Source organism: Monodon monoceros, unplaced genomic scaffold (assembly GCF_005190385.1).
Source record: "Monodon monoceros isolate NGI ecotype Baffin Bay Population unplaced genomic scaffold, NGI_Narwhal_1 Super_Scaffold_15, whole genome shotgun sequence".
NCBI classification, from domain to species: domain Eukaryota; kingdom Metazoa; phylum Chordata; class Mammalia; order Artiodactyla; family Monodontidae; genus Monodon; species Monodon monoceros.
Window position 1 is genome coordinate 49,028,460 of NW_021703771.1, and position 13,998 is coordinate 49,042,457.

General features: G+C 37.5%; 1 protein-coding gene across 7 annotated transcripts in view; it reads right to left on the bottom strand.

Annotated features, from left to right (window-relative positions):
• The window catches only part of TBC1D32 (TBC1 domain family member 32), a 185,340-nt gene that overhangs the window by 37,330 nt on the left and 134,012 nt on the right, over positions 1 to 13,998 (bottom strand). For all 7 annotated transcript variants that reach the window (XR_003793726.1, XM_029224009.1, XM_029224008.1 and 4 more), the window contains one exon: positions 7,509 to 7,592. Coding sequence is in view for 6 of the 7 variants with exons in the window: in XM_029224009.1 (XP_029079842.1) it covers positions 7,509 to 7,592 (84 nt within the window). In the remaining variant the exon portion in view is untranslated. The remainder of the gene's footprint in view (positions 1 to 7,508; positions 7,593 to 13,998) is intronic.

Below are 13,998 nucleotides of genomic sequence, written 5' to 3' on the forward strand. Positions count from 1 at the left end.
TAAAAGTAAAAATAAATACTCCAGACTACTGAAGAAGATTGCGGAAGGTGACTGTTCAGTCATTTGTCTTTTTAGAAGACCTCTACAGCTTACTTCTTGTGCATTGAAGTTGAGATCCACACTTAAAGGAATAAAACTGAACTTTAGAGACAGTTATAATTGGACAGTGATACCTTGCCCCACACATTTCACTTTAAAGAAGGTATCAGTTAAATCTCCAAAAAGACTTTTAAAGGAGAATATATGAGGTATTAAGCAGACCAAAACAAATATCAAATATCCACTCAAAAAATCACTAATATGATACAGATGTAGGTGACTTGAGAGTGAATAAAATTCCGTTAGAAAAAGAAGAAATGAAAAGTTTCTTGAAGCAGTAATGAAGTCAGAAAATGGTTCACAGGTATATATTAAAAAAGAGGCTTCATATTTAAATCTGTATTTGACATACAATATGACAACCTGACAAGTAGAAATGGATCTTGGGCTACAAAAGTTCAGTGAAATAATCTTTGTTACATTTAATCTGGACTAAAAACAACTTATGAAGCAGAAATTAAAATCTTCAGAAATAAAATTGATGGAGCAAAATGATTAAGTAAAATTTAATGATAAAAATGGATGTTTTCAGGGGACTCTGATGCATCACTTGTAACCATTGATTTACTGAAATGTGCACAATAGTGTGTGGGATATGTAATAAGTGCTTAACAAACATTGAGTGAATGAATGAGTAGATGAACGAATAAATGAACAAACATCCAATGAACAACAAAAATTGTGCTTTACGTATCAAACTAGAAGCAAGGTGGAGATGGAAATAGATATGAACTTAAAAATTTTTTCTGGGGCTTTCCTGCTGGCGCAGTGGTTAAGAACCCACCTGCCAGTGCAGAGGACATGTGTTTGAGCCATGGTCTGGGAAGATCTCACATGCCGAGGAGCACCTAAGCCCGTGCACCACAACTACTGAGCCTGTGCTCTACAGCCCGCAAGCCACAACTACTGAAGCCCGCGCGCCTAGAGCCCGTGCTTTGCAACGAGAAGCCACCGCAATAAGCCAGTGCACTGCCAAGTAGAATAGCCCCCGCTCGCCACAACTAGAGAAAGCCAGCATGGAGCAACGAAGACCCAATGCAGCCATAAATAAATAAACAAACAAACAATTTTCTGTATATTGAAATCAAGAAACAAAAGGATACCCCAGAGTCACTGTGAAGCACAATAAAATAAGTTACTGAATAAAGGCCAACCAAACAATGACACCTATAGCATCAGACTTACCCTACTCAATAATGCCTAATTCAATCTCAGCATTAATTATTTGCAATAACCAATCATTTTAATTATAAATATAATAGTCTCAAAACAAAATGAGTTGAAAAAATTAACTGAATATTGACTGAAATCACTCACTTTGGTAATACATTCTGTTCTACTTTTAATTTGGAAAGCTAGCACAGAGCAGTGGTAGAAGAAATTAAATCTATTCTGCCTGGCACTTGGCTAATAGTGCGAAACTAAATAAATTTTCAGAAGAGTAAACCGTATCTCCACTGGGGGACAAATCCAGTATTAGAGGAGCAGTTACAGCTTGGCTGTTGACTGAATCTTTTGAAGCCCTGCTATATCAGCAGTAAAGCCAGAGAACTCTCACCACCCAAAGAAACCAACCAGTCAGTCCATTTCCTCCTACCTTCTTCCTTCCCCAAAGTAAGCCTGAAGGTTCTGTTGCTTCTTTTTTAACATGTGGTTGTTATCTATCCATTTTATTCAATTTTTACTGCCATAAAATTTAATTCCTTATGACCAGTAAACTAGCCTAAATCTCAGCATCCCACGTGATATAGTCAGCACTATTTGGAGAAAAGCATTACTCTTTTCCACGTCTTTGATTATACAATTGCCCTTGCCTGCAAGACTCTTCGCCTCTCCTATTTCTTTCAGCTGTAATAGCCCAGGAGGCTGCACTAGTGCCACTCCTCTTGCTCTATCATTGCTTCCTCCCCTAATCTTCCATAATGGCATTAGTCAACACTGGTCACTCTTTCCACTGAACACCTGTGGCACATACCACACAACCCCTCATTTGACAAAACCTCAATTCAAATAGCATACTTAAAGGCTCTAGCACATTGCCTGAAACAAAGTAGCCAGCTGAAAAATGTCAGTTTTCCATTTCTTTATTTTCTATTTTACCATACGCTGCAAATTATTTAATTCATCATTTTAGGTATATGTCCTATTTCCCTTCCTTGAGGACAGGGTCATTCATATTATATACCTCCTTGCCAATTATTGACCATACTCACAAACACGCTCCATAAATGCAAAACAGAAAAGAGCATATTTGCTGAATACCCAAAGGAAGTATAATGGATATTTAACTGTATATATTAATCAAAAGGTGAAACAATGATATTCTGATATTTTTTCCAAACTTTTGATTAATAACATAAAGAGAAAAAGGATAAAATTAGAATATTTACCACCCTGAAAGGACTACTTAATTTATCATTTCAAAGAAGCAACTGCAGAAGGAAAAAATCTCCAACTCATCCCAGGGAAATGAGCTGACAAATGGTTAATGCCTGTTAGGATTTGGAAAGATACTTGTATGGAGTTACAAACTGCAAGTGTGCAGAACTTTATCTGTTTGTCCTCTTTCTTTAAGGTGATAAACAGCCAAACTAATTTGATTTTTCCAGAATTTGCAAATTTTATAATGGATTGAAATCCTGAGGGAGCTAACAACAGATGGATGACTGTGTTATTCTAATTTCAGCTACCTTAGGGTTTAGCAAGCTGTCATTTTTAAGAAACCAATCAATTTCTCATTTCAAGAAACAAGAAAAAACATTGAATATATCTATCCAGTGTCTGCTTTGAAACATCTTTTATATCAAAACATGGTTTTTGGTTATTTAAAGTAAATAGAGTGAAATTTTATAATAGCAAACCACTGTTCCACCAGCCAAAAAATAAATGATAAAGGATAACAATCAATCAACAGGAAGCCACTTTATTTTCATCTGTACTCTACAACGCCAGTGGATAGCTGTTCCGCTGGAGCCTTTAAAGAATTTAAATTCACATTCAGGGTTTATCTGTCTAGTTAATACATTCAATGAAGCCAACATCTGAGATCTCCCTCAGCATAATTTAGAAATATAACAGAGGGTAGTAAATGCATGCACACTGAGCAATCAGCCTTGTTGAGTATTTAGATAACATATACAACAGAATGTTAATTTTAAATTATCTATAGAAAATACGACCCAATAGAACAATGTGCCAAAGTGAGCTGCAGAATTTGAAGACCACCATACTGAAGACGAGAGATACCCACTTTTTTTTGCGGTACGCGGGCCTCTCCCATTGCGGAGCACAGGCTCTGGACGTGCAGACTCAGCGGCCATGGCTCACGGGCCCAGCCGCTCCGCGGCATGTGGGATCTTCCCGGACTGGGGCACGAACCCATGTCCCCTGCATCGGCAGGCGGACTCTCAACCACTGCGCCACCAGGGAAGCCCGATACCCACTTTGGCCATGCAAATCTCCATGATCACCACTTCTTACTTGTTTCCTTTCTTACTCACAGACTTGATCATTAATCCCTGTATGTTTTTCACACTCTTTTTAAGGTTTGTTCATAAAGTTGTAATTTTCTTCACAGATGCTTTTCCTCAAAATTCTCTTGACAATTTCTCTTTTCTTCCCTCTGAGCCTCAGTTTCCTGATTTTAAATGTGATGAGTATGCCTACTTCAGAGAGTACAGCTGACCCTTGAACAACACAAGGGTTAGGGCGCCAACCCCATGCAGGCAAAAATCCGAGTATAACTTTACAGCTGGCCCTCTCTATCCCCAGTTTGGCATCCAAGGATTCAACAAACCATGGATTGGTAGTACTGTAGTATGTATTTATTGAAAACAATCTGCCTGTAAGGGGACCTGCACAGTTCAAATCCATGTTGTTCAAGGGGCAACTGTAGTTACAGGGTTGAATGATATCATGCGCATCAGGTGCCTCAGCACTCTATTTAATTCACAAGCAGTGGTCAATAGTTACCAATTCCCTTCACCTACCTTAATTTCTGTTTAATTCCGCCTTGTATTTTCCTCTCATTTCTTTGCTTTCATTTTCTTATGATCACTTTTATCCCTTTCCCAAATCTGCATTAGATGTCACTATGATTTAATTAGGTATATGTTCCTATGTATTTTTGTAAATCCCAATAGATTTAGGATTGTTATACAAATGTACTGTGTGAATATGGATGCTATGTAACAGTATGTATATGTAACCCAATAGAAATATCTCAAATGCCATATTAAAGATACAGAGGCATTTGAGACCTAATGAAATAATTTAAATTAGCCATATACAATATAATAAATATCAAAATGGTAGTTTAATGTGAATGCAACAGGAGCACAGAGGAGGGACTTCTGACTGGGAATAAGAAGGTAGGTGACATTCTAGCTGCAACTTCACAGTGCAGTTGGACATTATCATATGGGTGTCATGGGGAGGAAAAGGTTTTTCCAGAGGGAACAGTAGGAACAAAGGTTCAGTGATATGAATGCACAGGATGTATTTGGGCAGTGATGAATAACAGAGCTAAAAAAATTAGTCTGAGCCAGACTGAAAATGTATCTTTAAAATTTTTTTCTTTTTATGGAGATTTGACACATTGTGTCTAACTTGAATAAATAACACATATTTGAAGGATGGTTTCTTTAGCAAACAGAAAAGTCACGTCACCCTTACGAGGAAGAGGGGCAATATCCCATGATGATCTATTATCATGAGCCTATGCTACCTCTCTGCTTTTTCTTCACTGTGTCTTCATTTACTGAGCCCCAGGCACTGGATATTCACCTTTGGGAAATTTTAGTTCTTCACCCTTTACACAGTTACTAAATTCATTGTCCTAAGGCACAAGATGAATCAATGCTCAGAAATCTTAAATGTTTTAATTTTAACAGACAATAGAGTAAACCAACTGGTTGACACAGTATACAAAGCTTTTATCCTTCATTCTTCTATCCATCTTTTCCTTTATTTTTTATTTATGTATTTATTTTGTGGTATGCAGGCCTCTCACTGTTGTGGCCTTTCCTGTTGCGGAGCACAGGCTCCGGACGTGCAGGCTCAGTGGCCATGGCTCACGGGCCCAGCCGCTCCGTGGAATGTGGGATCTTCCCGGACTGGGGCACGAACCCGTGTCCCCTGCATCGGCAGGCAGACTCTCAACCACTGCGCCACCAGGGAAGCCCCATTTTTTCCTTTATTTGTCAAACATTTATTGGCACTCTTACTCTAGGTGCAGAGGATACGACAGGTAAGACAAGGAAACTACCTTACAGGAGTGTGCTGTCACGTGAGGAATTAGACATTAAGTCAGAATATGAGAAAAACATGACAAAGAGATGTGTATTGGCTTTATATACTAAGCTGATGATTTAGTAATTTGTATTTTAAGCCCTACCTTCTCCCTAAGTTCCAGATTCAAACAGCCAACATGTACAGAGCATGTCTACTTAAATGTGTAGTAAGTATTGGAAACATAACATAAAAGCAAGCTCCTAATCTCTCTGAAACCTATTCTTTACCCATTCTTCGCTATCTCAGTGTTTGGTAATCCCATCCTTCCAGTGGCTCAGATCAATAACTTGGGTCTTTTGACTCCTTTCTCTCCCACCCCATATTCAGTCTGTTACTCAATTCTGTTGGTCCTATTTTCAAAATATACCTAGAATCCAAGTACTTCTAACTCCACTGACATCCTCATCCAAGCCACTGCCATTTCATCTTTTCAAAAGCCTCCTAACTCATCTCCCTGCTTTAGCCCTTTGTTCTTCAGTCTTTTCCTGATACAGCAGCAATAGTGATCTTTTAAAAATGTAAATCAGAGCATGTCACTCCTGTGTTCAAGACCTTGCAATGACTTTAAAAACCCTAGATCAGGGAGTTCCCCAGCAGTCCAGTAGTTAAGACTCCGTGCTTTCATTGCCGAGGGCACAGGTTCAATCCCTGGTTGGGGAGCTAAGATCCCACAAGCCACGCAGTATGGCCACAAGAAAAAAAAAAAAGAAAAAACAAAAAACCTATATCATCCTCTCCTCTCTAACTTCAACACCAACAATCCTTCCCCCCTACTCCTTCTGAGCTGTACTAATCTCCTTCCTAGTCACTTGCTGGAAGTCTCTCCCTCTGGAAACATCCATGTATCTTGCTCCCAATTTCTGCTGGTCTGAACACTATTTAACACTGGAACCGCCACCCCCAACTAGCACTTCCTAGACCCCTTCCCTGCTCTGCATTTCTCACTTATCACCATACCACTTGACATACTGAATCTTTTTACTGATTTATTGTTTGTCTTCCAATCAGAAGGTAAACTCTGTAAAGGCAAGACTTTTTTCTCTTTTGTCCACTGATGTGTCCAAGTGCTTACAGCAGTTCTATTATACAGCAGAGGAAAATATCCATTTGTTGAATAAATGAATGTGTATTTGGAGAAGAGAGGGTGAGGTTGGCAATGCTGCTAATAGTTTAGTGCCCCTGAAAAACAAATATGAGGCGTGGAGAGAAAGGGATGATGCTAGAGAAGAAAGGAGAAGAGTAACATAAGGCCTTGGGTACTATGATAAGAAGATTAAACTGTATGCAGTGGTCAATGGTAAGCTTCTAAGAGGTAGAGGAAAGAGTGGGTCAGATTTACACTTCACAGGTCACTCTGAAAGCAGCATAAAGAATACCTCTGAAAAGAAATGAGACTCCAATTAGAGACATCAGGTAAAGAGAATGTTGTAATAACCTAGGCAAAAAGTAATGGTGGCCTAAACTAACATAAAGAAGAGTAGAGATAGATATAAGTAGATAAATTTGAGCTATATTAAGAACACAGAATGCAGTTTGGTGACTGGGGGGGAACCTGGCTTAGAGGGACAGATGATTGCACTGCCCACAAAAATAGACGGTGTAGGAGGAGGATGTATCTCAGTGACGTACGAGTAGGTGGACATTTTGAGCTTGAGGGTTCTTTAGCACATCCAGGTGATGTTTACCAATTAAGCATCTGGAAATATGAGAATGAAGCTTATAGATCTTTGAGTAGAAGAGGTATATTTAGAAGTCATCAATATATAAGGTGGGTAGAACAGTGCAAGCAGATGAAATCACTAGGAAATCATCTCCTAGTGGATAAAAACAGAAGAGTGAAAGACATTGGAAGATACTGCCTTAAGGAAAAACAGTATTTAATGGGTAGACAGAAAAAAAAAAAAAGAGCTCAAAAACGAAGCTAGAAAGTCACAAGGAAACCCAGACATTTGCACAGAAGAAACTGAAAGATATCTGGAATGTATATGGCACAAAGGGAGAGATTTTTTAGGGTGAAAAATCCTTGTGCATATTTGTGTCTAATTACACTCCTCTATGAAACATTATCTATTTGCACATTGAGCACTTTCCAAAATACAAAAATGTTTAAACTGTACCTGTATATTCCACTGAGGGGAAGTAGCATTCAGATGGGCTTTCAGAGAGATGAAGGACAAATTTTTCAAGTAATTCTACTAAAGCTGTAATAAACAAGAGAATAATTAGGATGTTAAAGTCATCAGAGCTTCTTCACAGTTATGCTCTTAAGGGGGGCCAATTCAAAACATCATTTTAATATTCATAACAATGTTTCCAATGTAAACTAAATTTTAATAGCTTCACTGAGAACCTATTCAATGTAAAACTGGAAAAGAATCATCTGTTATCTTTAGATCCTCTAAGGATTACTTCAGAATTTGCTAAATGATTTCAATTCAGAAAAAGATCACAAACTAGGCTATAATATCTTACCATCATCATTCACACATGCAGAAAAAAAATCATGTGAGCTCCAAGACCAGAATCAATGCATAGCTCACATCCCTTTCAAAGCAGGACATATTATGTGTTTTATGTACTTTGCAACAGACGGTATCTGTTCAAGGCAAGCAGATCAAAAGTAGGCTTGTCAGGGGTTGGGGAGAGGGAAGGATGAACAGGCAGAGCACAGAAGTTTTACGGCAGTGAAACTCTTCTGTAAGACACTACAATGGTGGATACGTGTCATTACTATGACATTTGTCAAAATTCATAGAATGTGAAACATCAAGAGTGAACCCTAATGTAAACTTTGGACTCCTGATGATAATGATATGTCAGTGTAGGTTCATCAGTTGTAACAACTGTACCCCTCTGGCGTGAGACGTTGATAGTGGGGGGAGGGGTTGTACATATGTAAGGATAGAACGTATGTGAGAACTTTCTGTACTTTCCACTCAACTTTGCTGTGAATCTAAAACTGCTCTAAGTTTATTAATTTAAAGAAAAGTTGAAAAGATGCCTGTCAATGTAATAATATATAAATAATGCCACAGTATTTGCATATATTACTTCCCAAATAGATATAACCAGGTGGATTATAATTAATATGCAATCTAGAATTATTTTTGCTGGAAAGAAATATACCTGGAGGGTAACTGATATGCTTACACTTACAGAAAGTAAGTTTTAGTCACCTTTTAAAATTGTGCCCTAGTTATATTCAGGATTCTGACTATGGCCTGTATTAACTGAATGCACCCTTTTTCACATCCAAGTGCATTTTAAAGATATAATTCATGAAGGAAAATTAATGTTCAACATGTCAAAAATGTAAAGTCAAAGAAGAATAACATATGCTTTCCAACAACTATAGGTCTAACAAGCTACATCTCATGATATAGCTTGAACTATATCTCAAGATAAAAACGAAATTTTTTATTCATGGAACTCTATTCATATTCTGATTTCAAGAATATTTAAAAGTATGAAAATGCAACAGTCGAGGATCAGAAAGGACACCAGTATTGTAGATTATTTAAACTTATAGTTGTTTAGATTGGTTCTATCTTCACATACATAGGCACAAATTCTCCCACTCTTAGAGAAATCTTTCAAAAATTATTTTCTATGAACCTATATGTAAATAATGGCCCTTAGGTGAGAGCTTTCAACTTCTACATGTTTGTTTATAAGTCACCTAATGCTGTCTCTTGAGATATAATTTTTCAGAGAGTGTCGATGAAATTTAGATACAATCACTCCTAATAAGGTGTGAGATATACATTAGTAACAAAGATTATATAAAAATTTTAAGTGGAAATGTCCATTTAAAACTCAACTATAATTATTCTCATTTTAGCACAACCATATGTTTGTTACAAATTATGCATTTAAGCAAAGTGGCTGAGTTAATGGGAAAAGTCACAGCACACTGCTGAACAGTTATTTGAATCCAATACCTGAAATCAGGTTTAGCCATCAGACAGCTAAACATATGTTAATGAAGACAAAATACACATCTTTTAAGCTGCTAAAACACAATGATTTGAAACTTAAGAGTCACCAGACTAACTGCAGACTTTGCAAAGCATACTACTTTCCAGCAAGCACTGATCTTGAAATATGAAATTATGTTATTAGATCAATATATTGGAGGCTTATAAAGTAATTCTACGCATCCTATATAAGGGTGACATCACTGAACTACCTAGAGAAGGTTCTGAATTTCTGCTGATTCCAATATTTTTGCCTTTCCCAGCAACCCATATGAACAGCACTATGCACTTCCAAATATTTTGAGGGATAAGCTAAGCCATGGAACAATGTTAAAAACTAATCCATATATGGTAATTGAAGCCATGGCTACAATTTATTGGTATCATCTTTCTAACTAACCAAATGTAAGTGTAGCTAAACTGCATAATTACTACAGTGGCTGTCTCAGTATGACTGTCAATTCACTAAAAATTCCATTATCTGTGACTCAAGGAAATTAATTCACATAAAACATTTCTTAACTTCAAGAGTAAATTAACTCCAGGATATTACTATCCAGAAAGCAAACCTCAGAATATTGTTTTAAATGGATTTTTATTTTAAATGACAGACCTGGAATTTCAAAAGGACTTTAAATTAGGAGATGTCCTTTTAATTATACTTATTCCCTAGGGTTGGACTATGACATTAGTAGACTACGAAACCAAGGTTTATAATACGTATATAATAAAAGAGGACACGGGTTTTACTGATGAGGAAAAACTGAAGGCAGCTTATTCAGGGATACTTGGATATTGACTGTTTTCTCCCTTGGCATTGCCATCACAACAGCAGCTGGTTCCAAAAAGTTCAATGTTTGAAAACATACAAAATTTCTCCAGGATTCACTCTTTAATTCTTTCATCTTTTATCACTGCTGGCACATCACCAGATCACAAGACAATTACATTATGCGTGCAATTTTTTCCCAATCACCATCCTTCATGTAACCACCAGATGTTTGTTCCTGAACACTTCAGTATTCAGAACTTACAATTCTCATCTCTCTACCCTCCATGAAGTCAGAACTCTACTAATGTGTTTCAAGCACTTTACAATCTCACCACATCCAACTATGTTCACTTTTTATACAAATTATAAGCACAGACTATTTTTCTCAATGTTCTCAAGTAGTTTATATTCATTCCTTGTTTTTAAAAGAAAGTTTGTACAATTATAGATGAACAGGAGGTTGCAGGCACATGACAGAGGTAGAAAAATTCCTTTATTTAGGGTAGGTCTGCTGGTGACATATTTTTCACCTGAGAATGTATTGATTTCCTCAATATTCCTGAAGGCTACTTTCAAAAAACACAGAGCTCAGGTTGACAGTTCTTTGCCTTCAGCTCTTGAATAACGTCATGCCACTTCCTCTGTCCTCCATCTTTTCTGGGGAGAAGTCCACTGTCATTTGCATTGATTTTCCCTTGTAGCTATGGTGTTGTTTCTCCCTCTCTGCTTTCAAGATTTGTCTTAAATTTTCAGAAGTTTGACTATACAGTTGACCTTTGAACAACAAGGGCGGATTGGGGTGCCAACCCCCCGCACAGTCAAAAATCATGTATTGGGTTGGCCAAAAGTTTCCTTCGGTTTTTAAAGTAAAAATAAGATACATTTTTCATTTTCGCCAAGAACTTTATTGAACAACATATTCACCATTTTGTTCCCCTACCATCTGCCATTTTTCAGGCAGCTTCATAATTCCATCTTCCCCAAACTTTTTATCTTTTTGAGCAAAGAACTGTTCCATGTGCCTTTTACAGTCTGCCAGGGAATTGAAAATTGATCCATGAAGAGAATTTTGTAAAGACCAAAACAAATGGAAATCTGAAGGTGCAATGTCTGGTGAATACGGAAGATGAAGCAGAACTTCCCAGCCAAGCTGTTAACAGTTTTGCCTGATCATCAAAGAAACATGCAGTCTTGCACTACCCTGAAGGAAAATTATGTATTTTCCGTTGACTAATTCCAGATGCTTTTCTTTGAGCGCTGCTTTCAGTTGGTCTAAATTGGGAGCAGTACTTGGAATCATTTGGTTTTCTGGAAGAAGTGCATAATAGAGGACTCCCTTCCAATCCCACCATATACACAACATCACCTTCTTTGGATGAAGACCAGCCTTTGGTGTGGTTGGTGGTGGTTCATTTTGCTTGCCCCATGATCTCTTCCGTTCCACATTATTGTACAGTGTCCACTTTTCATTGCCCATCACAATTTGTTTTAAAAACAGAATGTTTTCATTACATTTAAGTAGAGAAGCTCATGTGGAAATACTGTCAAGAAGGCTTTTTTCGCTTATGTGGAACGCAAACATCAAAGCGATTCACATAACCAAGCTGGTGCAAATGATTTTCAACGCCTGATTTGGATATTTTGACTATGTCGGCTATCTCCCGTGTGGTATAACGTTGATTGTTCTCAATTAATGTCTCGATTTGATCGCTATCAACTTCAGCTGGGCTACCAGACCCTAGAGCATCGTCCAGAAAAAAATCTCCAGCATGAAACATCGCAAACCACTTTTGACACATTCGATCGGTCACAGCAACTTCTCCATACACTGTACAAATCTTTGTTTGCATTTTGGTTGGGTTTTTACCTTTTGTGAAATAAAGCCGAAGATGTGGCTTTTTTCTTTCATCTTCAATATGAAAATGGCTACAGAAAAATTCATCAATTTTGATAAGTTTTGTTTTTAATAGCACGCTGATGTGACAGCTGTCACAATACAGTCTAACAAAATTGTTTCGAATGAAGTTAAAGACAACTAAGTGCCACTGGAGCTATCTTATGGAAAAAACCAAACAAATTTTTGGCCAACCCAATATAATTTATAGTCAGCCCTCCTTACCCTCATTCACAGATTCAACCAACCTCAGATCATCTAGTACTGTATTTACTACTGAAAAAAAGTCTGTGTGTAAGTAGACCTACACAGTTCAACCTTGTGTTGTTTAAGGGTCAACTGTATTGTGTCTTGGTGTGGACTTCTTTGGGTCTACCCTCTTTGAGGTTCTAGAATCCACAGGCTTAGGTCTTTTGCCAAATTTGGAAAGTTTTCAGCCATCATTTTTTCAAATACATTTGTAGCTCCAACCTCTTTCCATGACTCCAATGACGCAAATGTTAGATCTTCCGTTATGGTTCCACAGGACTTTGGGATTCAATCTTTTTTAAAAATTTTTCAGTCTATTTCCTCTCTTAATATCTTCAAGTTCACTGATTCGTTCCTCTGTCCCCTCTATTTTATTGTTGAGCCCATCCATTGAGCTTTCTATTTTGGGAATGGAATTCTTCAGTTCTAAAATTTCCTTTTGGGTTTTCTTTATATATTTCTTTGCTGACACTTTGTATTTTAAAATTTGTTTCATGTGTGAAACAAATACATGTGTGGAGGGGAAGGAGAGACGATGGCCTTATTACCATTGGGTGATGGTGAAATTCCTAACTCTCTACCTAGGTCTCCTCCGATACCATCCTACCAGGGAGAGGCAGGGGTGCCTCATTACTGGCAGCTGAGAACAGAAGTCCAGGCTGAACCCCAAGTCTTGTTGGCAATATTTTCTAAAGTGGTGTTTGTCTGGATTAAAGTGGTCACTATCTACGAATTTTGTCTTGGTAGACTGCCCTTTTCCTGGTCCTTTGGTTAGAAAGAGCAGGCTTTTACTGCCCAGCCCTCATTTTTCTTTCTGCATCTGTTGGCAATCTTAATTACTCAGCCTAGGATATACAAGGCAAAAAGAAAACCCAAGAAACATCACCTCTGAGTTGTTCCTTAGGTCCCAAGGTCCCTAGCCAGTCTGCCTTCTCTCCATCTTCCAGCGTCACATATAAAACATAAGATGATATCCAGAAATCTTAGCTGTACACAGGATGAGGGAAAAGGGAAAGATCATCTACTCCATCTTTTAAAAGTAGAAATCATCTCTGTACTTTTTTCATTATGAATGTTTAGACTCCTTAAAGGCTGGATGTAAGTTCCATCATATAAATTAGACAATCACACGTAAAATTTTTTTATTCTTAGCCTATTTGAAATCATTCTTTATTCTTATATTATTCATGCGATTAATATTGAGTCTTAGAGAATTATCTGCTTGTATCAAGTACAACTGCTTTACAACCATAAGTAGATAGAAGACAGGCCAATTTAAAGTCCATGGGTACAAAACAACTTTGAGTTGTTATGGTATAGCTGAAGCACAGAAGGATTCAGAAGGTGATGGATTAGAAATTGTGCTGAATTCCTCTTTCCCTTGGTTAATTATGCCAAGTAGAGGGTATATGAAAAAAGGAGCTTTGGTAAAAGAATCACACGATGGGCAAATACCACACGAAGAATGCCATTAAGGCTAGACCAATAACGATATATGATGGTGCTCACAAGGTTAAAGTGAGTGGAAAAACAAAGGAATTGATGCTTTTGCCCCTTTAGCATCAGCCATTAGGGATCCTCCTTTCAGGCCTCAGGCTTTTATCATCATAGCACCTCTTATGCTTTCTTTCATGAGCTTTAATATCTCTGTTTCTGCTTATAGCAGGCTGTATATGTCTTCTTTTTAAGTGATTTACTAGTGCTTCGATATTATC